This window comes from Stegastes partitus, unplaced genomic scaffold (genome assembly GCF_000690725.1).
Source record: "Stegastes partitus isolate 25-593 unplaced genomic scaffold, Stegastes_partitus-1.0.2 Scaffold385, whole genome shotgun sequence".
Lineage (NCBI taxonomy): Eukaryota > Metazoa > Chordata > Actinopteri > Pomacentridae > Stegastes > Stegastes partitus.
The window spans coordinates 177,352-202,055 of record NW_007578116.1 but is presented as its reverse complement, the minus strand read 5'-3'; the positions used below and the strand labels follow the sequence as shown (position 1 = coordinate 202,055).

Sequence of the window (24,704 nt, the reverse complement as noted above, 5' to 3'; positions counted from 1 at the left end):
GCACAGACACACATGAACCTAAATGCCACTTCACATGAATCTTTAAGGAACATAAATGTCTTATTTGCTTCATGTCCAGATGTGACTTTACAGCCCACTCCATCTATAACCTACCGAACGGTGGGAGGCATCCTGGATTTCTACATGGTGCTTGGACCTACGCCCGAGATGGTGGTGCAAGAGTACACTGCGGTAAGTCTTCTTGGACTTCTGGTTTGTCTGTGTGTGTGCATGTCTGTGCGTGCCTGTGTGTGTTTTGTGTCTGGCCCTGGGCCGCTGTTGATGGACTGCAGCAGCTGGGAGTTCCTCGCTTCACTGCGCTCTCTCATTTAGCCAATCTAAACACTCATACACACACAGAAACAATCAAACAAACACTTTATGGACGCTGTCCCGTTTTCCTGCAAAACAACTTTTTCCTGTGCTGAACTGTTCTGACTTCCTTGTTTGTTTTCTTCTTAACAGCTGATTGGGCGACCTGTTCTACCTGCCTATTGGTCCCTTGGGTTCCAGCTCTGTCGGTATGGTTATGCAAATGACTCGGAAATAGAGGATCTATACAATGACATGAGGGCAGCTGGCATACCCTACGTAAGTTCATGGACAAAGACTTTTCTGAGATGTCTGAATTTGAGATAAGATCAGTACTATGCAACAATATTGATTCCAGTTCTGTAGCAGAAAACAATCTTGTCAGTGATCAAAAAAACAGAACAAAAAAATGTCCAGTGGGGCTGAGGTCAGGTGATGTGGAAGAAAGTCTGTAACAGTCCTTGGTTTTTGAAGTAGATCCTGCAAAGCTTTGAGGAGTGTTTGAGCTCACTGTAATGCTAAAGTATAGGGTTAGGGTTAGAGTTAGGGTAAGTGTCATCTACACCCTCAGTGGAAGGTATCCAACTGAAGGAAATCTGACCTGTTGGGGAAAGAAGTTACCATATGTATAGATAGTGAGATAGAGAAAAAGAAGAAAAGAAACAAAGAGAGAGACAGAAAGAGCGGAGGACAGAGAAGGTGGTATCCAACACAGTTTTTACAGTAACAGAATATTTCAGGACACAAAGCTAATACTGCCAAAACACATCCAGTCCAATTACATTCAAGTATGTTTGGCCACCTTTCCTAGGACTCCAATTTCATTCAATAAGTGTCTCGACACAAGGAATCATTTCATTGCCCTGATCTGAACAAATGCAATCTGAAGCTTCTACTTGTCCACCACAGGTTGTACAGTACGGAGAGGTGCACTCAGTGGAATAGACTCTGCTAAATCTGGCACACTATCTATCCAAATTTTACAATATAATTATTGTATGTGCACAATAACTAAACTAGACAAAATTTGCTATTGGAAGGAGGCAAAATATTTACATTGCCTTTGTGGATTACATCAGGGTACATCTAGTTTAACTTAATCAGATGTGACCTATAATTTCATTTGAAATTCAATCCACTGTAAGTACAGTCTTTCCGGTTTGTACCAGATACTGCTCTCTCACAATGAAATCTCTCAGATGTACATCACTTTGGATAAAAGCGTCTGCCAAATGAAATTGTAGAATTGTAGAAGTCAGGATAACATTTAGGCTAAACAGTGTAAACGGCCAAGTTTGTAACAAAAAAGAAAGTAATGCTCATATGTAAGAACATTTGTGTCTAACCTCAGCAAGATGCCCCATGAGGACATGACCTGAATCCCACCCTTTTCATCATGCAGAACAGAGCACAGGAATTTCCATCGATAATCAAGTGATCCCCCGAATATGCTTTCACAAAGTCCTAACCTGCAAGGAGCTGACGCCAGCCAAAAAAGAATCATGCATCATTAACTCGAATGAAAGATAGCAGAAAATACAGCTATTTAAAAAGACTACACATCAGCTAGCTGTGCAGACTCGTTAACTTAACATCATACTTCTACCGACACACTAGACAACCAAAAACAGGTTGAGCGTTGTTGTCATTGTAATGAATAAGACATAGAAGCAGTTGTCATCCATTTATTCATCTAACAGCACAAAGTCTTAAAAAAAACTTTGATAATATCCACTGCAAACTTTTATAACTGACTATGAAGCAGACTGTTCAACGTATGTTTAACACCTATTAAACTGAGTTTTAAATGGCATCTGCTACAGGATGTGCAATATGCAGATATCGACTACATGGAGCGTCAGCTGGACTTTGTCCTGGACTCGGAGTTTAAGGGACTGCCTGCTCTGGTTGACAGATTGAGAGGAGAAGGCATGAGATTCATCTTCATTCTGGTATTGACATTATTTTGTAAAATACTGATTAGAGTCACATAAGCATGTAGAGCTGCTGTGAATATTATTTTGAAGATGTTTAAAGCATATATTTGGCAAATATATATGTAAGGTTATCGAAACACCAGCCAGTCTTTGCTACAGTTCATGCAAGATTTGTGTCTATTTCATTTCCAGGATCCTGCCATCTCAGGCAATGAGACAACTTACCCTGCCTTTGATAGAGGACAAGCAGCGGATATTTTCATCAAATGGCCCAAAGAACTCAGTGATGAAATTGTGTGGGGCAAGGTATGGAATGGATGGCCAAACCAAGTCAAACAACTCTTTAATCAAGACAAAATGAAACCAACACAATCACGACTTTTGCATGGTGTGATGATGTATTTTGCAACCATTTCTGCAGGTCTGGCCTGATTACCCCAATATTGTAGTGGATGAGTCACTGGACTGGGATACCCAAGTAGAGGTACAATAATTTCTCTATTCACCTTGCCAACATTTAGCTCTTCCAAGTTTCAAACATATTGGAAACTATGTCTAAAAATTACAAATTACGATATAAATAAATCAGGGTTTGAGATATCTCAGATTTTAGCATTTCATTTCCTGATCATTTGACTGTCTCATCTCCAGCTCTACAGGGCTTACACTGCATTCCCAGACTTCTTCCGCAATGAAACGGCAGCATGGTGGCATCAAGAACTCGTTGATTTCTATCACAAAACCATGAAGTTTGATGGCATTTGGATTGTGAGTGCCCTGAAGGAGAACATTCCAATATATTGACATTATTTGCATTCCCCTCTCAATCTACTGGATTTTTTTTTTTTTTCACTTTCATCACCTACACTCTGTCTTTATCTGAAGGACATGAATGAGCCTGCCAGTTTTGTCCACGGCACAGTTGGAGGGAAGTGTCTTGGTAATCCACTTCTAGAGAACCCACCGTATATGCCACGTAAGACATGCACACAATTGTCGTTCTCCTTGTGTCATCTACAATATTGGTATGCATTTAACTGTGTATTTATTGTGTGTGTTTGTGCACTCTGAAGCTCTGGATACTAAAGAAATGGGCTTAAACCACAAGACTCTGTGCATGAACAGTGAGCAGATACTCAGTGATGGAAAGAGAGTCAAACACTACGACGTCCACAACCTCTACGGCTGGTCCCACTCTAAGCCCACATATGAGTAAGTGAATATTATTTGATATTTGTGGGCCTGTTTGTTTCTGTTTTTTGTTTTTGTTTGTTTTGTTTGTTTTAGTTTTTATGTGTGCTTTTGTGCAGTTATGCTCACTTTAATGCCAGTTTCTATATTTTTTTGGGTGGTACAAGGTGAAATTAGGGCAGGTACTCTTTATCATTGTAATATTTTAAATGCAGCAACTAGGTCACATCGTCTGAGAGATGTAAATTAAGATTTTTTTTAAATTGCGAAGTAAACTACACTACACTTGGAAGTAGACAAATTACCATAATCTAAACCCTGCACAATCTGAACACAGTCAAGTGGCATATAGGTAAAGAGTAAAATGGACCGAAAGCTATCATTGCAAAAGTATTTGAACTAAAATCTGGCCACAGGAGATACAGAACTGATATCTACCAGCCAGAAATATATTCTCTTCAAATCTTTATGATAATAGCTGCCAGTGTAAGTACACTGATCCCTGTGGTAAAATTTGCTTGTCGCCACAGGAAGGCCAGACTGCAGAGTTAGCCACAGAAAAGCCTGGGGATGCTTGGGCATTGAGCCCAGTTGCTTAAGCTTAGGAAATGTTTTATTTTGTCACTGTTGTTCCTGATTATTTGTGATTGGATTTTAACAGTCACAATTAATTGGCTAAATCACTCCTAAAATGAATGAACTCTGTTGAAGAGAACAAAGACACAATATGCTAGCTGCTGGGTTATGTATGTGTACGTTACTGCTATGTGTAATCCCTGAGTCTCTCTTCTTTGTGCAGTTCCCTGCTGGAGATTACAGGTAAAAGAGGCATAGTGGTGACCAGGTCCACTTACCCTTCCAGTGGAAAATGGGTTGGACATTGGCTGGGAGACAACAACGCCAGCTGGGACCAGCTATACAAATCCATTATTGGTACATATAGACTCATGGTTATACTCTTTCAGGATTAAATATCCCACATGCTTGTAATCTGTGCAACAGAGAAAAATTTAATAAATCTTTGACTTCCCATTTCTCTTTTTGTGCTACAGGTATGATGGAGTTCAGTCTGTTTGGCATCTCCTACGTAAGTATCATCATCTCATCCTTGTTTTGACAAGACATAATCTTATTGATGTGACCTTGTCCTCTCTAAATAGATTACATCGGCTTGAGTGATGTTATTTTGTTTGCTTGACCCTCTGATCAAAGGACATCTAGAAATACAATATGAAGCCTGTCATTACAAGGCTCACCCCAACCAAGAGGCCTCGTGCTAGTCCGTCATGCCATATAAAAATTTGTTACTAATTGTGTAGTCCTAAATGAAACTTGCATTTTTACATTGCTCTCCTGGCTTTCTCTGTCTTTACTTGTTTGCCCCTTTGTCTTTGTATTTATTTCTGTCTCTTACTCTCCCGCACATATCGTCCTTCTGTCATTTCTCATCTTCTCAGTGGGTTTAATAATGATTACAATCTGACACCTTATTGATCCTTATATAGCGAGTCATTTGCATGTCCCTCATCCAGCCACAGGGTCAAATACATAATGCACAAGGACACCTCAGTAACATGATACTTGCAGTAAAAGTAACGTGACCTGATTTCCTATGTTTGCTCCCTGATGCTCATGTTTCCTCTTTTTGTCAATCTCTGTCTCTACACACACATACATGCACTCATGCTCTTTGTCCATGGTTGTCTTTCAGACTGGGGCAGACATTTGCGGGTTCTTCAATCCAACTGAGTATGAGATGTGTCTTCGCTGGATGCAGTTGGGTGCCTTCTATCCATACTCACGCAACCACAATGGCAAGGGTAACCCGGTGAGTGAATTACAAAAAAAACTCTCACATAGAGATGTGAATTCTTAAATCAACTTCATTTGAGATTGTTTGTTTCGTGTTAAGAGCTGCAACTTCTCATCCAAGATGTTTCCTCGTGGGTGAGAGGAGACATTAACCAAAGATAGAGGTTCAGTTTAGGGCATTATGAAATGGATGTGCAAATTTTTGCACGCACACAAGTTTAAGTTGGTGGCTATGCCTTGACACAATAGGCTGGGACAGTCACAACTGGAAGTCAGAGCTGGTCGCTAAAATATTTGTATTTCCTGGAATTCTTACCAAAGTTGAAGAAATAACTCTACTTGCATGTGTTTTTTAACATGGCTGGTCTATGTACAAAAAAAAAAAAAAAACTTTTTTCATTCTGCTGTTGTCATCGCAATAGCAGTGGTACAAAACACAGCCCAGTGTCACATTAAATGAGAAATAACTACATTGGTCTTCAGTGTAAAACATATTGTTGTATATACATGAAAACTGTATGATGATTCTGTTTTGAGGGGCTATTCTTGTGGCGAGATCCATCACCCTCGCAACTTAGAAAACAACTCGGTACTGGGAGTAACCATGATCTTTTCCAAACCCTAACCAAGTAATTTTGGTGTCGAAAATTAACCAAGTAATTCTGTTGTGAAGACAAAAGAAAAATAGCAACTGAACATGACAGAAAACAGCAACAACAGCATATGAAGACAATACAAAGAATAGTTCAAGACTGCACTTTGGTCTCGAGGTTAAAAGTGCTGTGGTCAATGCCACCACCACCTATGAGATTTCATAATTCAGCCTTTATTGCTTGTTTTATGTACAAAGGAACGAAAATTCCGAGTCACGTGACACAAATGCAAGCCAATACAAAAAAATCGGCCATAAACCCCCCCAAAACATTGCCATCTCACAGTTTTCCAAATTTTATTGTGAAAATGTGTTTTGCGCTGTGGACCAACATACAATAGCTGTTACACATTTTGGTGTGAGACTGTTTTATAAAATAACATTACTCAAACCAATGAAACCTTTTAGCTTCTTAAACTAACGGATACACTACTCGCAAGTAAGATAGTCCATACTCCACTAAAGTGACTCTGACTCAATAAATCTGGGAACGATACGCAAAGATTGCATATGTGGTAAACATTGGGGTTTTCCAAATATGCACCACTTTTAACAATCATTCTTCCAAAATCAATGTGTTGAAAGTATGAAAAGAAAGTTAAAAATGAACATATTTTTATTAACAATATTTTTGTGTTGAAAATCTGTTTCTGTTCATCTGAAAAATGAAAACTGTGTAACAGCGTTTTTCAAGGAAATAATTATTCTCCTTCAGCTCAAGTTTATCCAGTGAACATGTTTTGCTCATTTATACGACAACTACTTAGACTACAACTCTGCAAAAGGAGCTTATTGCTTTCAAAAGGTATGAGAGTTGAGTCCCATGGCCTGAAATGACACCAAGTGCTGGTGCTCACTACATCTCAAATTTACTTTGGCAAGCATGCACTTGTGCTCAGAAAATATGGGGTCAAGTTATAAAACTATATTTTAGCAACGTCTACCAACTTCTGTTGTTTGCCAACAAAAACAAAAAAAAAGAAATGCAAAATCAGTTTCTTTCTGTTTCCTTTGCTACCTCTCTCTTAATCTGTGTCTGACATACATACACACCCACACAAACACACAAAAAGATAGACCTGTTTGGCGGTGTAGTGTCGGTGGCATTCATTCTAGTGGTGACCTTTAAGAGCGTTGGAACACATCTGAGAAATCCAATAACGCCCGTCCGGAGATCGATCCCACGAGGCGAAATTTCTCTGCACTGGAGTCTGCAATACTAGACAGGACACACTTGTGTGTGTGTTTGTGCGTGTGTCAGTGCCTGTGCTTTTTAACGACATGGAGTGGGGATATAATTGAATTCTCAAGGTGATCTGGGCACCATTGCACACCACCTAACCTCCACTCCACACACACACACGCCCCATGATTCCAATCATTTAATAATGGCTTGCAAATGGGTGTTTAAACATGGGTAAAACTGACAGAAAAGAGCACACACACACACACACACACACACACACGCACGGCAGGAGAGAGCGGCACAAAATGACAATTTGAGAGGAAGAGGTAAAGACAAAGAGTAAGAGGGATAGAGAGAGAATTGATAAGAGAACAGTACAGGTAATTATACCAAACATAAGAAAAAGAAGAGTATAACTGAGCAGAAAAATACTGACAAGCAAATACAGATAGAGGAATCGGGACACGATGACAAATTCATGGGCTATGAGACAGAAAAGGAGAAAAATTAGGGACAAAATTAGTGGAAAATAAAACAAGATGGCAATTTAGCATGTTAAATAGTGGCGACGCAGGATAGTAATAAGGATGTGAGAGGCAGGACGGGGCTGAATAAACAACTTACCGATTTTGAAACAATCAAGTTAGAAAAGCAATGTGTGGGAGGTGGGACGGGGCTCGGTGAGAGGAGAACAAAATACACAAACCAGCACTGGGAGACGAGAGCAAAGAAAACCAAGGTCAGCTATTTATGTAGTCTGTACTGTAAAAACTGTATTTTTTTCCCAGTCAGCCATATAAAATCCCTAATCATCCGACAGTTAGCGACTGTAACCTCCAGTCTGCTTAACAAGGCATTTGACAACAAAATATTAACACCACAAACCAGACTGGAGGGTACACAAGGTCAGAGACAGTGGAGAGAGAAAAAAGAGAGGAGAGTTTTTGCAGAGTCATTCCCAGAGCTCTGTCACGCCTAGTGTCTCTTTGCCCTCAGACAACTTTCAGTGTTGACCTCGAGATAATTTCACTGCACCAGCAATATACTGCAGTGTCCACAGTCATATCAGAACAAATTAATTAAACAAGATATATTCCACAGCAAGCCTGTTCTTAGCAGCGCAGTCATATTGGAGTCATGGATATTGTTATTCACCCAAAGGGACATATTATTGTTCATCTAAATATATTTTCTTTTACCGATGCGAGCAAAACTGTAGCTCTGCAATGCAAAACAGAAGCTCAAAGGTTTATTACATGGGGTGAGGGAGTAGATTCCAGACAGATAAATGAAGAGAAGTAGAGGAGAGAAAAAATGAGAAGGGCTGACACAGCCAGATAACCTCTTTTTTTTTTTTTTCTCCTGGAAGCTGCCGAGCGTAAGTATGTACGCACATACATACATATCTGTCTACATTCAGAGTGTATCACAAGGCCTTTTGCTGCTATAAATGTGGCCATAAATTAGGTGAATTCATAAGATGGATTCTCTGTCTCCCTCTCACTCTTCTCGCATCTCTTCATCAATCCCTCATCTGGTTTTTACACAGATGAAAAGTCTACCTTGAGGGCCCAACAGACGGTGGTGTAACTGTTGAGTCAGACAAGATTTGTGTGACTGAATGTTAAAAAGTACAAGTTTTTCAAAATGATCCCCTTTACGATCCGACCACTTAGATAATAACAGTATCAGCAACAGAAACACTCATGTGTTTATGCTGGACAGGCATTAACTAGCACATTATATCTGGTCTGTACACCCAACCCCAAATTTATCAGTGGTCATATCCCATGAATACTGTGTCATAGACTGAAGAAACTGAATTTAGTAGTTAGTAATATTATCAATTAATCTACAAATTATTTTTCTGACTTTCTGATAAATCATTTAGTCCACACAACACCAGAAACAGTGTAAAATGTCTAAGATCGTGCATTTAAATTGCCCATTTTGTACAAATATTAGTTTAAGATATAAAGATATTTTTCTAAAAAATTATAGGACAGAAAAAAAGTGCAGACAATGTCATTTAAAAAGCAGAAAACAAAGTTGTTTCCCTTGCTTTAGGAAGCTAAGAGAACAGATTAAGATGACAAAATAAATACATATGAGAGCAGAATATTGATATCTAAATTGATCACTGAGATGTATGTCAGTGAATGAAGAAATGACATCTGGAAATCTAAAATAAAACTCAATGCATCATCAGTTCTCCGTCTCTTCCCATGATGATCCAGCTGTTAACAAAACTAGGTGGTATCGCTTGAATAAATCAAATGGCTAAACCATTGTCTGCCATTGGTGAGACTGTCTTGTCAGTTGTCTAACCAGACCTGCTTGCTTCACATGTGCATTTGAAGCCAATAAAGTTTCTTCACCTTTGAGGATCATCATTTTGAGTTCAATAGTTTCTAAGGCATGTCTGAGCCCAGTTTTATATGAAAACTGTGAAAGCAGCAATAGTATTTGATCCAGGATCAGTTACCGTCCGGCATTGTTCAGAATAGTCACATCAAATCCCAGCAAAGGCATAAGCTGTTGATACAACTCCACATATTTTGGTAAATCTTTAGTTTGCTGTGACCTAATGGGAAAAAACAGCTATGCATGTAATCTTACAGGGATCACCAGTCCACATATTAGTGGATATTTCCATATTTACATCAGACTTAATCACAAAAAAATTCTTGCCTCTTTGGGGTTGTGGCATTTTCTGAAAATGGTGGAGGAGTCAGACACAACCATTGAGTGCTCCACAATTACAGTACTAGATACACAAAACCTGTTCATCAAGACAACTAAAATCCACACAACGTAACCATGATATGACGCTATAATATGTGTGTAGTCACAGTGAAAGATTTATCAAAGTGTTTCCATAATATACCGTCCATTCTCATTCATAGATGACTACAAAGTCAAAAGGCTAACTCCCACTTCCCAATTTACACCAACAACACAAGCAAACCCAAATTGACACTGAAGCTTTACACAACAAAGCTGCCCAAATGTGGCCCTAAGATTTGTCTGGACCTCACATTGGGTTGTCAAACCTCTTAATATCTGCACAGTATTAACTCCGCACATCCTCTTTCGAATCATTAAAGCAAGACAAGCTCATATTCATCTGTTCGGAATCATTTATTCAGTCTCTGTCTGTCACGTTCACACAACTTAGCATGATAATTGCTTCCCAGTGAACACATCTGATTGTATGGCATGCGGGGGCAAAAGGAAGGTTACTGGAAAAAGGGAGGCAGGTAGAACTCCTGGGTTTCCAGATAATTACAATCTTGTAAATTTCCTTGGAAAATTAAATGATAATCTGGTAAACTCCTTGGGTCATAAGATAATGGAAATGTTCGGTGTTCAATCATGTGCTGTTAGGCCTGTACTTAGTAACCGCTGTGCTACAGTTAATAACTATTATCAAATATGACCCAGCTAAACTGCAGCTGGGAAGTGAATGTCTGTCATTTTATTGCTCTGCGTGATGATTTTGATCATTATATTGTGCAACTTTTTTTTTTTTTTTTTTGCCTCTTAAGCTGAAAAGACAGAAGGTTCATATATACAGATTCATGCCTAACTACATAACACACTGAGCTACTGCATATACACACAGTCATTTGCAGAATGCAGTGCACACCAAGGCACACACACACACACACACATGCGCGCACACACAGAGGATCAGCTGAAGCGTGTCACCACCATATGCTCCTCCCTATGATGCTGTGTGTGTGTGTGTGTGTGTGTGTGTGTGTGTGTGTGTGTTGCCTAGACTGATTATTGTCCTCACTACAGTTCCTGAAAATGAGCTAACACTTTTAGATTGGCCCACATTTACAAAAAAAAATGACAGTACACCATGCCCTCTTTTTCTGTCCTTGTCTCTAAAGGAGGTGTTACACTTGTTGCCAGTTAACATTAGGTAAATGTCAGTACAGTGTGTGACAGAACAGTCATTTATCAGTATAAGTCCACAGGTCATTCTTGTATTTCTAGCGCATTACAAACTGTCTTGTCTCTCTTCATGTCTCGCAACATTGTCAAATCCAAATAGAGAATCAACATTATGAACTATGACATGGCTTGTTTTCTTGCATAGCCCTGCATGTCTTCTGTGTATCTGCATTTGTAACTGAGAGAAATAGCCAGCACTTTTGAAATGTGCATCCACTGAAAGAGCAAATCTTTTTCACTCCAACACCAAGTGCTTGTCTCTCGACACACATAAAATCATAATAATTTCAGTGAGCGGATGTTTTGTTGACTTTTTGCATTTAGCATCCCTTCATAAAGGTGGTTCACCTAGATGTCAAACAGATAAACTGAATGATTCAGGGAATACCACTAAAAAAAAAGGTTTTGAAAAATTCAGTCTTCATCACCAAGTGTGCACTGCTAATTGGCAGGTTGGTGAAGCTTTAGACTTCTTCGCATGCAGAAGCATTGTGCAGGGTGCTCCAGTGAGAATTAAAGAGTTAGCATTTTTGTCTGATTAAAACCAAAACCCAAGAGGAAGGTAAAAGGAATGGAATAAACGGCGTGTTTATCTGCCCTTCCCTAAGATGCAATTATTTGAGTTTTTTGTAACTATATTACATTACTACATTACTTGGTGATTTGAGGTTTATCCATGTGAACAACAAACCAACATACACAAAAACATGAGGGACTGCAGGTTAATGAAAGATGCATTTTGTTCATTTTGACACTGAGAAGGATGACATCACCCCTCATTTCCCCTCAAATCACCTACTGGGGTCGTAGTTCATGTTTTTAAAAAGCCTATTACTAACGTGTCCACAGTTGAGTATTTTTTCACTGTCCCTGGAGAGTACGTAACCCTGTCATGGTCTCTATTGGATTTGGGGATGCTTACACTGTAAAAGTCCCACCCATTGTTCCACGAGATAATGCTGTGTTTGTCGGACACATCAGATAGTCCTCATTGTAAGTCCTCTTTTTATGTCATTAAAATGAAATCTAAAAATAGCAGCCACACAAGGTTGCGTTAGAGCAAAATATAAAATATCCATATTTGAATGTAAATCTAAAATATAGATACAATTTGTGTATTCATACTCATGACAAGGACTAACTAGCTTTGCGCCACACTGCAACAACATTGCTGTTTCTTTAGTTCTGTCTTCTGCATGGATGATCACTGGTGGCCAGAGACATGCAGCTTTATCCAGGAGGAGTAAATATGACAAAATCTGGACAGTCAAAGTTATGCGTACAGAAATGCGTCTTTTGGTCATTTTCAACTCAACTAGGAAATTTTGGTAGCTGTCCACAAGTTTCTGGTTATATCTTTGACCATTACTTGTGACAGATTTCGTACAGTAAAACCAAATTTGTTGACTTTCTGACTCATACTTGTTTCTTCATCACAGTCCACAGGTTCTTGACGGGATTTAAGTCAGACTGAAGCACACACAGACTACTAGTAGTATTACTGGTATCAACTTAATTTCATCTGTTTGTAATTAGTATTTTTTTTCATTCTTTCTGTGTTAGCGACAAGATCCCGTTGCTTGGGATTCCGCCTTTGCTGAGATATCCCGGGACGTCCTGAATGTCCGCTACACCCTCCTGCCCTACCTGTACACCCTGATGTATGAAGCACATACCACAGGAAGCACTGTGGTCAGACCGCTCTTGCATGAGTAAGCACAGACACGCAACACACACGGTTTTTATCCTTTCTGCTAAAATCATGGTTCTAGTGTTTCATAAAGACACATAATCACATAATTTAGTGACCACCCACATGGATCTTTTATCCTGATCACTGGTGAGATAACCTGATTTTATACCACATTGCTTCTCATTAGTGTGCAGAGTATCACATGTGGTAGTTACTGGACTGCAAATGCGTTTAGAAGGAGCTTCCCATTGAGTTCTTGAAAACATTTTCAGTACCACTCTGTTTTGATGGCCAACTATGTATTTATCAACTAGTGAGATCATATCAACACCAACCTTATTATGAAGCAAGGTAAGATAGGCTAGTTTGACAAATTTTCTCATTAGAATAACTTGATATGGTATGAAAATTAGAAGTGTATGCCCTGCCACAACGGCTGCCATGAAAAAGCCCTTGAGCAAGGCACTTCAATTCCAGTGAGACTGTATAGATGCCAACCACAAGATGACTGTGGCTGCACTTGGCAGCTCCCAGATGTGAATGTGTGAAATTGTAAGGAAAAAAGACATATTTATTCATTTTAAGAGACTCTTATAAAGTCACAGATGGTATTAAAGGAGCTGGCAGGGTGAGTCTGGCAGGGTTATTTGGCTTGCATGCCATTGAATTCTGAATGAGTATTTGAACAGTCATCTGGGCTGAGGACACATGAGAGAGTGTTAGTAATGTCTTTTTTCAGTCAGGCTTAATAGCTTCCATGCCGGTGTGTCACAGGTTTGTGCACGACAAAGAGACATGGGCGATACATGATCAGTTCCTCTGGGGACCCGCTCTACTTATCAGCCCTGCACTAAATAAGGTATGTGCACACATATACACACACTGTTTTGTTTTATTAATTATTTTTTAGTAATAAGGATCAAATTTGTAACTTTTTGACCATTTTAAGAAGAGTAGCTGCTCTGTCTGTATTTGTCTTCCTTTTAGTTGGACTCATTCTTTTTCATATTTTTTTTTTGTTTGTTTTTTTACTGACAGGGACAGCGAACTGTGTCTGGCTATATACCTGAAGGACGCTGGTATGACTACTACACGGTGAGTCTGTACTAACAAGGAAACAATTAGAAAGACAAAAGTGAACCCAAAGCCTCCCCTATCTTTTCTAAGAAGAAAATAACCTTGAACATAACATAATGTGTTGAAGAAACAAGGCACTACATGGAAAACATGTGTTGTGTCTGAAAACACATTTCATCAACACAAATAAGTAACAAATATTAATATTGAATGAAGTGTTTGGCTTCATCGTTAGGAAGTTGCAGCCCAACAAATGCAGAAGGTACCTCAATGACAGAAACAAAGTTGCTCTGTCTCTTTCTAGCTGGGGGAGTCCCCATCTGTTAAACAGCATCATAAACCCAAACAAAAAACATGAAACAGCAGTTTAAATGGGGGCATAAGATGGTAGAGAGGGGTGGTTACCCCCCTTTAACACAAGGGAGCATTCAGCGAGTTACAAGCTATAAGAGAAAGATCAAGGGCAAAGTGGAAAGTCATGGAAGAACGATATTTGTAAATGATTCCTTTGGTGTGTAATACATTTCTGAAATCTTTCAGATGCAGCATGTACATATTTTACTATGTCAACAATATTCCTGCAAAGGACTTGTTAAACAAAATGAATCAATGTTAATTAATCTCGTATTTCTAGGACTTTAACAGCTGATTGTTATTATTTCTTGCATCAGGCTAAAGAAGTGCCGTCTTCCAAGCGCTATATCTCAATGCCAACACCCCTTGACCATATTAACCTCCATATCAGAGGAGGATACATCTTACCCTGGCAGAAACCAGAGAACACTACACATTACAGGTACGTACACACACACCTTGTCTGACACATCATGGCAGCACACAGCTATTGGTCCTGTGTGTAGTGTGAAAAGTATGTGTGTGTGTGTGTGTGTGTGTGTGTGTGTTGTGTGTGTGTGCATGCACTTGCGTTTCTACCCAAGAGTGGCCCTCATTACCAACAGTGGACATTTTTCCGGACCCCTCTTGGTGATGCCTTTGTATGTGTGTGTGCGTGTGCATGTTTGTTGTCTGTCTGTGCCTCAATGCCAGTGCAGTAAGATAGGGTGGTGGAGGGTATCACTGCAGTATTTGAATGTTTCAGATTTTTTTAATTTGACAAAGTCAAACAGATATGACCATCGTGGCAGGTACGTCGCCATTTATTACATACACAATAATCAAAATGAAGGCCATCTTATACGAGTATCAGTGTGTGTTCAGGAAGTTGGCTGTGAGAATGAGAGAGGTAGACGATCAGGTGGTAATGCGTGTTCAAGCCACAGTTAGATCAGGTGGATCCCCCCAGCAGGAATGTTAATGTATTTGTTCTCAGCAGCAGGTATAAATAGACACTGCCCTTCAGCAATCTGCTGTAAGACTCTCTGTCCCTTTTGTTTCAGTCGGAAGAATCCTTTAGGACTGATCGTCGCCCTGAGTCCCACTGGAACTGCTGAAGGATCGTTCTTCTGGGATGACGGAGATGGTATAGGTAAGTAAAAGGTCACTCGTCAACACATACCTATACATAGACACATAGAGGAGCATGTCATTTCATCTTTTATTGATGTATTCATGGAGTGACTGTTTACGATAGTGTTACGTCCAGTCTAGGGGCACCTGAACACAACACGAATGCGCCATCCCTCTCCGGTCCCAAGCAGCCACACCACAGCAGTTTTACCAGGACAAATGATGACTTATTTGTAATAAATTTGGGGTTAAAACAAAGGGAATGATTAGCTTAAAATAAGAGTGAGCTCTACCAAAAATAACAACCAAAACGACACTAAAGTACGGGAGAACCAACTAGCCTATCCAAAAATGAAAGTATCGAAAGTTTATAGAAACTGCGACAGCAAGCGGCAAATACCTTGTATATGTTCAATTCCTGGCCAATACATCAGACTCTCACAGAAGACAAAGTTGTAGCCACGACAGCAGATAATGAAATAAAGTAAATAAAGTAAGATGGGCGTTTCTTTTAAAAAGTTAAACATTCTAAACCATGGATGTGCCACACAGAACTTGTAGCACAGAGGATCTATCAAATTACCACAGTTTTAACTGGACATCCAAGATTAGTGTCACCAATTCAGTACAGTATGTACAATGGTATTATGTCACAGTGAAGGTGACCCAAAACCTTTTGGAAATAAAATGTCATCGCTTCATTTCATTGCAGAAGACATTTGTTTAAAATTTTGTATAACTAATTTATGGATTATTGAATTATGACAAAAAAAGTCTTTTGTTAGGTCACAGTAATCTTTGACGCAGTTTATCCTGGAGTCCAGTGAATGTTTGTGCCAAATTTGAAGACATTCCCTCAAGGTCTCACTGAGATATCATATGCACAAGAAAGGGACGGACAAGTGTACAGACAAATGTCTTTCGATGGGTAATAGCGACCAAAAAAAAAAAAAGTAGGTTGATTTTATTTTGTGATGTACAAGTCAAAACAGCAGGGTCGGTATATAAATGACATCTGACAGAATTTGCATTGCCTCCTACCCCGGTACAGTACACATATACAGTATGAGGAAGCACATGCAATTATTTTCACTGAATATGGATTTCTTTATGGAGACACAGCCGACTGCAGCACAGTCCTCCACCACTTTCTCACACATTCTCAGATTCACACACACACACACACACACACACACACACACACACACATATGAACAGAGTCGGTCTCTGAAGTGCCTCTGTGAGGAGATGCACTCCTCTGTGAAAGGCATGTTTGTGTTGGGACAAAGGAGAAAGAGAGAGAGATAGAGAGAGATTGAGGAATGCAGAGAAGGGGAGTGACAGAAACTATTACAGTAATTCCTCGTGTCGCTGCCTAGAGATATGCTCTCCATCACTCCTCTTTTATCTGGTCCCTCGCTCCCTCTCTTCTGCGTCTTCCCTGTCTGTCTGCCATGTACTGTAGCCGCCCTATGTCTTTCTTGTTTGCTTCAATATCGCACCTGCTTACTGGTATTATCTGCTTTTCTGAATTTTTATTTATTTTTTTTAATTCTGCTTGTTTCAGTTGAACTTCAGAGGGTTCGCTATTCACTCCGCTGTCAGTCAGGCTGACTCATCCGTGTGCTACTCATTCATCAGTTATTGCCTTATTCATTCAACCAGTTCTATATTTTCTCATCAGGGCAGCCAATTTGTTTTCAGCCTTTCATGCGGTTAAGCAGCAGAGCTAACTAGTTAACTCATTTTACTTCCATTATTCAATCATTTGTTCATTTAGTCAAACCATGAGACAATTTGTAAATGGGTCTAATAATAAGTCAGCTACTTACTCATACTTCACCAGATGATCATTTATTTGTCAGTCATTTGAACATTTACTCGAGTTCTCGGTCAGCTCACCTACTTATTCACTTGCTCACTTATCTCTCTGAAACTGTCATTCATTCACACACTATTTTCTTCCTCTTCATGTCTCTCCTCTGTATGCAATTGACTCCTATTTTCTCTCCTCAGATACGGTGCAGAAAAACCAATATCTTCAGACAACCTTTAGCGCAGCAACGGTGAGTTCAAGGGCCAACTACATGTCACGTCTCTCTCTTTTTTCTTTCTTTATCATCATTATTGTTATTACACAGCAAGACTTACAACTAAGCCCATGCTTTACCATTCAATGGGGCTGTGGTCGGCGGAAGTCAAAGGCTAACTGTCGGAAACCATTAGCAAAGGATCTATCTAAAATTCTGGGGTGGTGATTTGAATATAGCTTTTAACACCTTTGGCTCATACAAAGTTCTCACCTTAAAAAAAAAAAAATCTTGTGACACCTCCATCAAAATAATGACACACAAGTGTGTCAGGTGTTAAATCATTCAGTATTAGCACCATTACAATCACCTGAAAGATGATTATTTATTACTAAACTTTAACCAGAATTTACAATATCATAAACAATAGCCATTTGCTTCTTTAATACAACCTAAATAGATGATTTACACACACAGATGGCAAAGCTTTTTATTGGTGTCCTCTTGTTTTATTGTCTTGCTCTCCTTGTTGCTTTTGATGTACAATTTAGTAGCGCATATCAGGTGGCAATATAAAACGATTTTACAATTTTAGGAGGGAACAAGAGGAAAATAGATAATGCAGGGCAATGCAGAGTCTGTTTGTTAAGTTGAAAGATCGTATGGGCGAAGTAGAGTCTAAAGAGTCTCAGTTTCATCACCAAGCCAGCAGCCCTAATGAAGCCACAATGTAATTTTGATCAGGTGTAACCCTGTTGTTGTGTATGCAGCTGTTTGTTATTTTTGAGGCTGAAACCGAACATGCTCACACAGAGGTGACTGGAGTGGAAGAGTGGAACAACTGTGCTTGTTTTATGCAGATCACAGAGTATTTTTTTGGTCGTTGTTTTAGCACAAAAATTGCACTTACATTTGTGCCTGCTCAGACAACCTTTTATCACAAACACTAGCACAAAGAGCAATTTGGGGTTTTACTTGGCAAAAGCACAAACACCAAGTTCAGCGTTACAAAAAAAAAAAGAAAAAAAAGAGAGAATCCTTTTCATGTACACTACAGCAAAGAAGCTTTCAACAATAATGCAATAAAAGCTTTTATTTATCAATTAATGTCATATAAAGTGCAGTAAACAACAACAGGCATTATGTGGTGTAAACAATATTTGCCTTTGAAACTAAACTAAAACAATTGGCAGGTAGGTTGTTCCAAACATCTTGGAGAATTACCAGAGTTCTTCTGTGGAATTAGGCTGTCTCATTTGCTTTCGTCTTTTCATGTAATCCCAGACTGACTCCATGATGTTGAAATCACAGATGGTATGGTCTGTGGGGATCATACCATCTGCTACAGAACTGCCTTTGTCTTCTTGTCACTGAAGATTGCTCTACTCATAGACTGGCTGTATGCTACGGCCACTGTCATTTTGGACAATGAATTTGGCAACAATCAGGGAATTCCCTGATGGTACTAGAGATGGATGCAAGTTGAAATATTTAAAGTACCTCAAAGTTTTGCACTGGTACATCAACTTGCCTCATTCCCCTAGTGCATATCTAGGTGTGTAAGAGAACACAACTCCCAGTGCGGTCCTTGATTATTCGCAATAATGCACTGTACACATGCATCAGAGAGGCTATGGTGGGTAAACTTGAAAATGCTGATTTAATGGCAAAAAATATATATGTTTCCAAAGCAGCTATTTCAACTAGTCACAAAAGACATTTTAACCAGTTTCTGTTTCCATGGAAGCGCCCATTCATTTTGAACGTGTTGGTTCAAAGGCAAGCACAACACAACTATTTCAGCAAAAGAAGATCTTGAGTCATTAAGGCATTGTTCTTTCTTCTGTCACTTCTTAGTTTTGGTTAAATGTGGCAAGTAATGCTGCATCTCTATGGAAACGGCACAAGCACTAGAAGTAGAAAGAACTCAAAAATGTCATTTGGGCATTATGGCACAGCTACCATGTCAGAAACCATAAAAAAGACACAAACAAAAGTTGGATGTCTTTGTTTGTTTTACAAAAAGTAAAAAACACAACAACTGATATCAATAGTAAAACATCTTTTCCCACATGTTACTGATAGTGGTTCTCTGCATGCAATAGACAGATTATTTATTAGGCCTGTATATAGACATTATATACACAACTCTGCACATCAGCACTAGAAAGATATTTCACCATGCTAAATGTATTTTTCAGCAACTTGCTCCTCCGTATACCATTCTTGAGCAATGCTGCACACATTTGTTTGATTAGTGTCTAATTTTCTTTCCGATCTCTAGTTTAATCTGCGTATCTGTGTCAATAAAACCTGCAATTCAGCTTAAGAGTTGCAGAGTTTTTGTCTCTTGACACTTGGTTTTTGCTAAGTCACTCATGGCTTCTCAGTTGCGCCCTGGAGCACATTTTGTTTGTTTGTTTTCTTTTACAGTATCTGATTAGTGGCAACCAGTTTTGTGTTTGGTCATTTTTTTGAGCCAGATCCATGTAATAAAGTGACTGTGTTTGAATATTATGATTTTGAGCTCATTTTGGGCTGTTTGTACAGAAGGATAAATCACACATAATGCATCCATGGGCCGCCAGGAAGTTCTTGCTAGAATAAAATTGTGTAACTTTGGCAAATCTTTAAAAAGAAAACACACCTTTTAAACCTGCTGGCAGATTTTGGAGTTCAGAGGGTTAATAGATGCCAAATTAAATGATCAATACAACATCAGCCTGATCTCTCCACAGACATTGGAACATGTGTTTTTTGGGCTTTTTCAGTTACTCCAAAAGAAACATAGAACAACACATTAAGTTGTAGCCGTGTTTACACCTCTGCTGACATTGCGCACGCACAAAAATAGAGCCCTTCGAGTCCATGTTGTACGTTCACAACACTTATGGCTAAATCCAGGAAGAACCAAGTGTTTACCAGCCCACAGTTTGATCACAGTTTGAGACACACATGTCAGAAACTCCCTAATCGCTGGGACTAATGGGACTAACCCAGCTCCATTTTTCTTTTTGCCAGGCAAAAGCTCACAGTCACACATTAATAAACACAAATTAAATCGCAAACATACACACATAAACATTCATATATGCACACGTCTACACTATACACATACAGCGACCATAGCCAAACATCTGTGGCTGTCCTCTGCCTACCATCAGGCTCAATCCAAAGCAATTTCACACAGTGATAAAACAGGCACAGTGTCTGACAGCCAAAGAGGGAGAGAGAGAGAGAGAGAGAGAGAGAGGAAGAGAGTGTAAGTGTGTGTGTGTGCTTGTGTGCGTGTGCACTTGTGGGTGTATGTGTGAACAGGCAGATGTGGGAAGATGAGGATAAGTTGGGCAATGAGGCCAGTGCTGCCTGGCAGATTAGCAGATCGTATGCCATTTTGGATGGCTATCTGAGCATAGATGTGTGCGCGTGTGTGTGTTTATGTGTGTTCCTTCAGCTCCATACGCATTTTGGACGTTGAGAGCGAGGCCATTTTTACAAAGCGAGAACGTTTTCATCCTCCTCAGTACATCGTTTAATGGAAAATGAGGGGCCTTCAACATATGTGTGCACCCAGGCACATGTTTTTCACAGAAGGGGAGTCTGATACAAGCATGGAGGTGAAACTATTCTGACAATCAGAATCCCAATGCAGAATATTAGGACATAAAGTCAAAAATTAGAACATGGGAGATACAAAACTACTCATATGAAGAAAGATACCTAAATGTTACGTCTCACTCAGTGAAGTGATGAAGCACAGAATTAAAGACGATAAAATGGGGGGGTTGAAATCCTTTGGCTCAGTTAATTACAACACAAACGACAAAATTACGACACAAAGTTCAAGATTAATGTCCTGCCTGTCGCACAGATGCTACAGCAAAATAAATAAATGGGACAAGTCATATTTTAGTAAATATTCATTCACACAAATCAGGTACATCATCTCATGTGTTGTGTTTATTCTATTTCTAATGAAACTTTTTCTTCCAGAATACCTTGAGCTGTGACATTGTCCACAACGGCCTGGCTGCTGCTGATGAGCTAAACCTCGGTGTGGTGAAGGTTTGGGGCGCAGGCACTGTTCTCATCAAAGGAGCGACCCTACGAGACTCGAAAGGAACGACTCACACACTGACCCCGCAACACAACGTTGAGAGTCAGGTGAGAATAGTTCTGGAATGCTCATTCATCTTCTGCAGTAATTTAGTCATCATATAATTAATGTAGTTGTCTTAGTACTCAATGCATCAGAATTAAATAAAGGTACAGCTACAGGTAATACAATACAAGTCAATACTAGAAGAAAGTCCTTCAAAGGTTTCTAATTTACACATGTTCTTCATGCTTTTGACAACTGTGCACAAGCTTTACATGATAACCGCAAATTACAGCGGACTGACACTGTCAAGTAAAGAAAACAGTCAATGAAAAAAGCTCTCAGCATAGATAAGTTGCAAGTTTCGGGCACATGGTGGTTATTTTTGTGCACACAGAAACATACCAATAATGGTTAGTATAGCCTATTTTATTAATTTATGTGTTCTATTAAATGTATTGTTAGGAAAACTGCACCAACTGCAGCTTTAAAGCCACAAAATAAAACAAAACAGAACAAAAATGTAGGAAAACTTTACTTTTTCCAATTCACAGCACATTGCCCTCACAGTACCACTGGAAAATTCAATGTAGACACAATTCAATAACAGCTGTTTTCTTTCTGTTTTTTTTTTTGGTTCCTCCTTTTTTTTCCCCCCAAAGCCTTATTGACTGATCTTTGGAACACAAATAACAACCTTGTCTGCTGGCAAAAATGAGAAACTTTAACAGTAATGGAACAATTCTAACTATATGTACACAAGAAAACATATTCCATTGCACTTCACATATAAACTAAGCTAAATTCCTTCTCGAATAACTTTGAAATAAACATGTTGACTGTCTGACATACAAACAATCTTTTCAGTCAATGAATAGTTCTTTTGTGTGTTTATATCATAGCACAGTGAGCTTTTTTTGTTTTTTTTATCATTACTTGCACACATTCCATAAACACACCCTGGCTTTTGAGTTGATTGAGCATTTCCCTGCCAGTCAGAAACTGTCACTAAAACTAAAAAACCTCAGGTTCACAGCCCATCCCCTGCTGTGCCGCACTTTGTCGCTAATAGCTGTAATCAACTCTGCATTCCCCCTGACACTGTTGTTTTGTAATGAACACAGAGCTGAAGACTTGACTCAGGACAGTGATTTTAAAGCTGCTCATGTGAAATGACTGTCATTTCGTATTGCTCTCTCCATCATCTGCTCCAGTGGCTGAGCAGACAGAAACCTGATGGAGAATCATGACAACTTGTCTATGCAAAGCAGAGTCCTCTGCATGTGTCCAATGTGCCTTGCAGTGCCACAGTCGCTCTCATTTATAGTGGCCACGGTGAAAATGGAACACTTGTATATTCTCTGTTCTTTACATCAAAGGAATATCCCACAGTGGTTGTTCATGAACCTCCTCTGTAGTTCTCTGGATTGAGGCCAGAGGGTCACGGCCACCAAGGTTCAGCCGGAGCTAGAAGGGATTCAGCGTTTTTACAAGGCTTCAGTTGTGGGATGTTTAGTAAAACATGACTTGAGCTGAAGGAAAGCTCTTCGAAAGCTTGACGACACGGAAGAAATAAGTTTGCCAAAAGGCAAATACACAAATGGGAGTATGAAAGAAGAGATGAGGTCATATAGGATCGAAGTGGAGGATGGCTGAAGAAAAAGGATTGAAGAAGCCAAGTTTGCGCGGATAGTGTGTGTTACTTTTCCTCATTTGGCCTGTGATAAAATATTCCTGTCAAGGTTGTGTACTGTACTCAGTGCACTTATCAGGAGCATGAAAATGATAGCAGCAGCAGCTCCATAAATAATCGTAGGTGAAACAGCCCAGAAGCGTTAGATTTATACTGTTCTTGGAGAAGACGGACAGGGAGAAGCAAGACGAGCGGGCAAGAATTGCAGATGAAGAAAGTCAGAATGACAGAGGGATTTTGTGTGTGCGTTTGGGGATGCAAGGATGGCTCGAGAATAATGAAAAGACAGAAAGACAGTCCATCTTGAGGAAAGAGAGAAGGATGGACAGAGTGCAGTGGAGAGGCAGAATGCATCACGGAGAACAGACTGAGAGAAGGAAAAGAGGGGTAAAAGAGATAAACAGGAAGGATGAAAGATGGGCAGAGGGGAGGAAAAAGGGCAGGAAGGAACGAGAGAAAGGGAAAGAGGGTGACACAGTATGTGCATGGTAATAAGTGGTGTTTCAGTGCGAGACAATCCATTCATCTTCTTAAGTATTGTCTGATAGGGTAACAACTTGAAAGAATCAGTAAGCAGCTGGTGCTGTGTCATTTAAATACAGTGAGGTGGGAGAGTTATTTCTGTCTGGTGCAGGACAGGATGTTTTATCCTGAAGACATATCGGCCTGTTCTTACTGTCCTTTGTAATATATCACCTCACATGTGTACGAGTTGGTGTGTGGAACTTTACCCAGAACTCACAGTGTCTGGATTACATGTGCACATTTGGATTATCATCCTTTAAATCAGGTTCGATGGAAAAGAACAGGAGGAATGTGCTGTACATTTGTCACTTTAAGTGGACTCAACTTCTGCAGGGAGTTACTCTAGCAAAACTTGAAGCAATTTATCGTCTACAGTAAACTTGTTGATGTTGTGCACGATCATGGAGAGCTAAAGCCTATGCAAAAAACAAACAAAAAAAAAAGTTGATTTTGCACCTATTATTATTTATATACATACAGCACTGTGGTCTGCGAAACTCCTAACAAATGAAGATGCAAAGGCAATGTTCAATAAACACAAGTATTAAGTTGTCCCTTCTCTCTCTCTCTCTCTCTCTCTCTGTAGGAGCTGATTATGGATGCTACTTCAACGGCTTTTAAAGTAAATCAGCCTTTTACCATCACATGGACGACCAGTGCCTGAATGCAATGCTGTGCTTTTACTAATAAGTTAATGAATCTGTAAATAATAGTGCATTAATGAAGAAAATGAAATGTATTTGAATGTAAAGCCAGAAACTTTAATGTGATCAGCTCACCTATCTAATCCGAACTGTTTATTGTATTGTTTTTCTGTTTTGTTTTTTGTTTTGTTTGTTTGTTTGTTTTTTTTGGGAGGGGGGGTATATATTGCTGTGCCTTTAAATTAAATGTAAAGAAACAACATGTTTTGAACTTGTGCATATAATAACTTTGGTTTTGTCTTTCGATCTCCTCGCTCCAGAACAATCACAAAATAAAAAGTGTTTTGCTGCAAAAACAATGACGCTCGCTTTGATGTGTTCCACATGACATTAAATTTGCCTTCAAAAGATGAGGGTAAA

The 24,704-nt window shown here is 39.4% G+C and overlaps 1 protein-coding gene across 1 annotated transcript in view; it reads left to right on the top strand.

The window, feature by feature from the left end:
* Positions 1 to 24,454, top strand: part of si (sucrase-isomaltase) — a 65,284-nt gene extending 40,830 nt beyond the window's left edge. The window contains exons 29-47 of the mRNA XM_008285075.1: positions 80 to 192; positions 466 to 591; positions 2,136 to 2,264; positions 2,442 to 2,555; positions 2,671 to 2,733; positions 2,901 to 3,017; positions 3,135 to 3,225; positions 3,323 to 3,461; positions 4,240 to 4,373; positions 4,493 to 4,527; positions 5,152 to 5,268; positions 12,620 to 12,768; positions 13,524 to 13,608; positions 13,788 to 13,844; positions 14,498 to 14,622; positions 15,224 to 15,312; positions 17,310 to 17,359; positions 21,317 to 21,487; positions 24,227 to 24,454. Coding sequence (XP_008283297.1) covers positions 80 to 192; positions 466 to 591; positions 2,136 to 2,264; positions 2,442 to 2,555; positions 2,671 to 2,733; positions 2,901 to 3,017; positions 3,135 to 3,225; positions 3,323 to 3,461; positions 4,240 to 4,373; positions 4,493 to 4,527; positions 5,152 to 5,268; positions 12,620 to 12,768; positions 13,524 to 13,608; positions 13,788 to 13,844; positions 14,498 to 14,622; positions 15,224 to 15,312; positions 17,310 to 17,359; positions 21,317 to 21,487; positions 24,227 to 24,304 — 1,982 coding nt within the window. The 3' untranslated portion in view covers positions 24,305 to 24,454. The remainder of the gene's footprint in view (positions 1 to 79; positions 193 to 465; positions 592 to 2,135; positions 2,265 to 2,441; positions 2,556 to 2,670; positions 2,734 to 2,900; positions 3,018 to 3,134; positions 3,226 to 3,322; positions 3,462 to 4,239; positions 4,374 to 4,492; positions 4,528 to 5,151; positions 5,269 to 12,619; positions 12,769 to 13,523; positions 13,609 to 13,787; positions 13,845 to 14,497; positions 14,623 to 15,223; positions 15,313 to 17,309; positions 17,360 to 21,316; positions 21,488 to 24,226) is intronic.
* Positions 24,455 to 24,704: the final 250 nt, after the last annotated feature.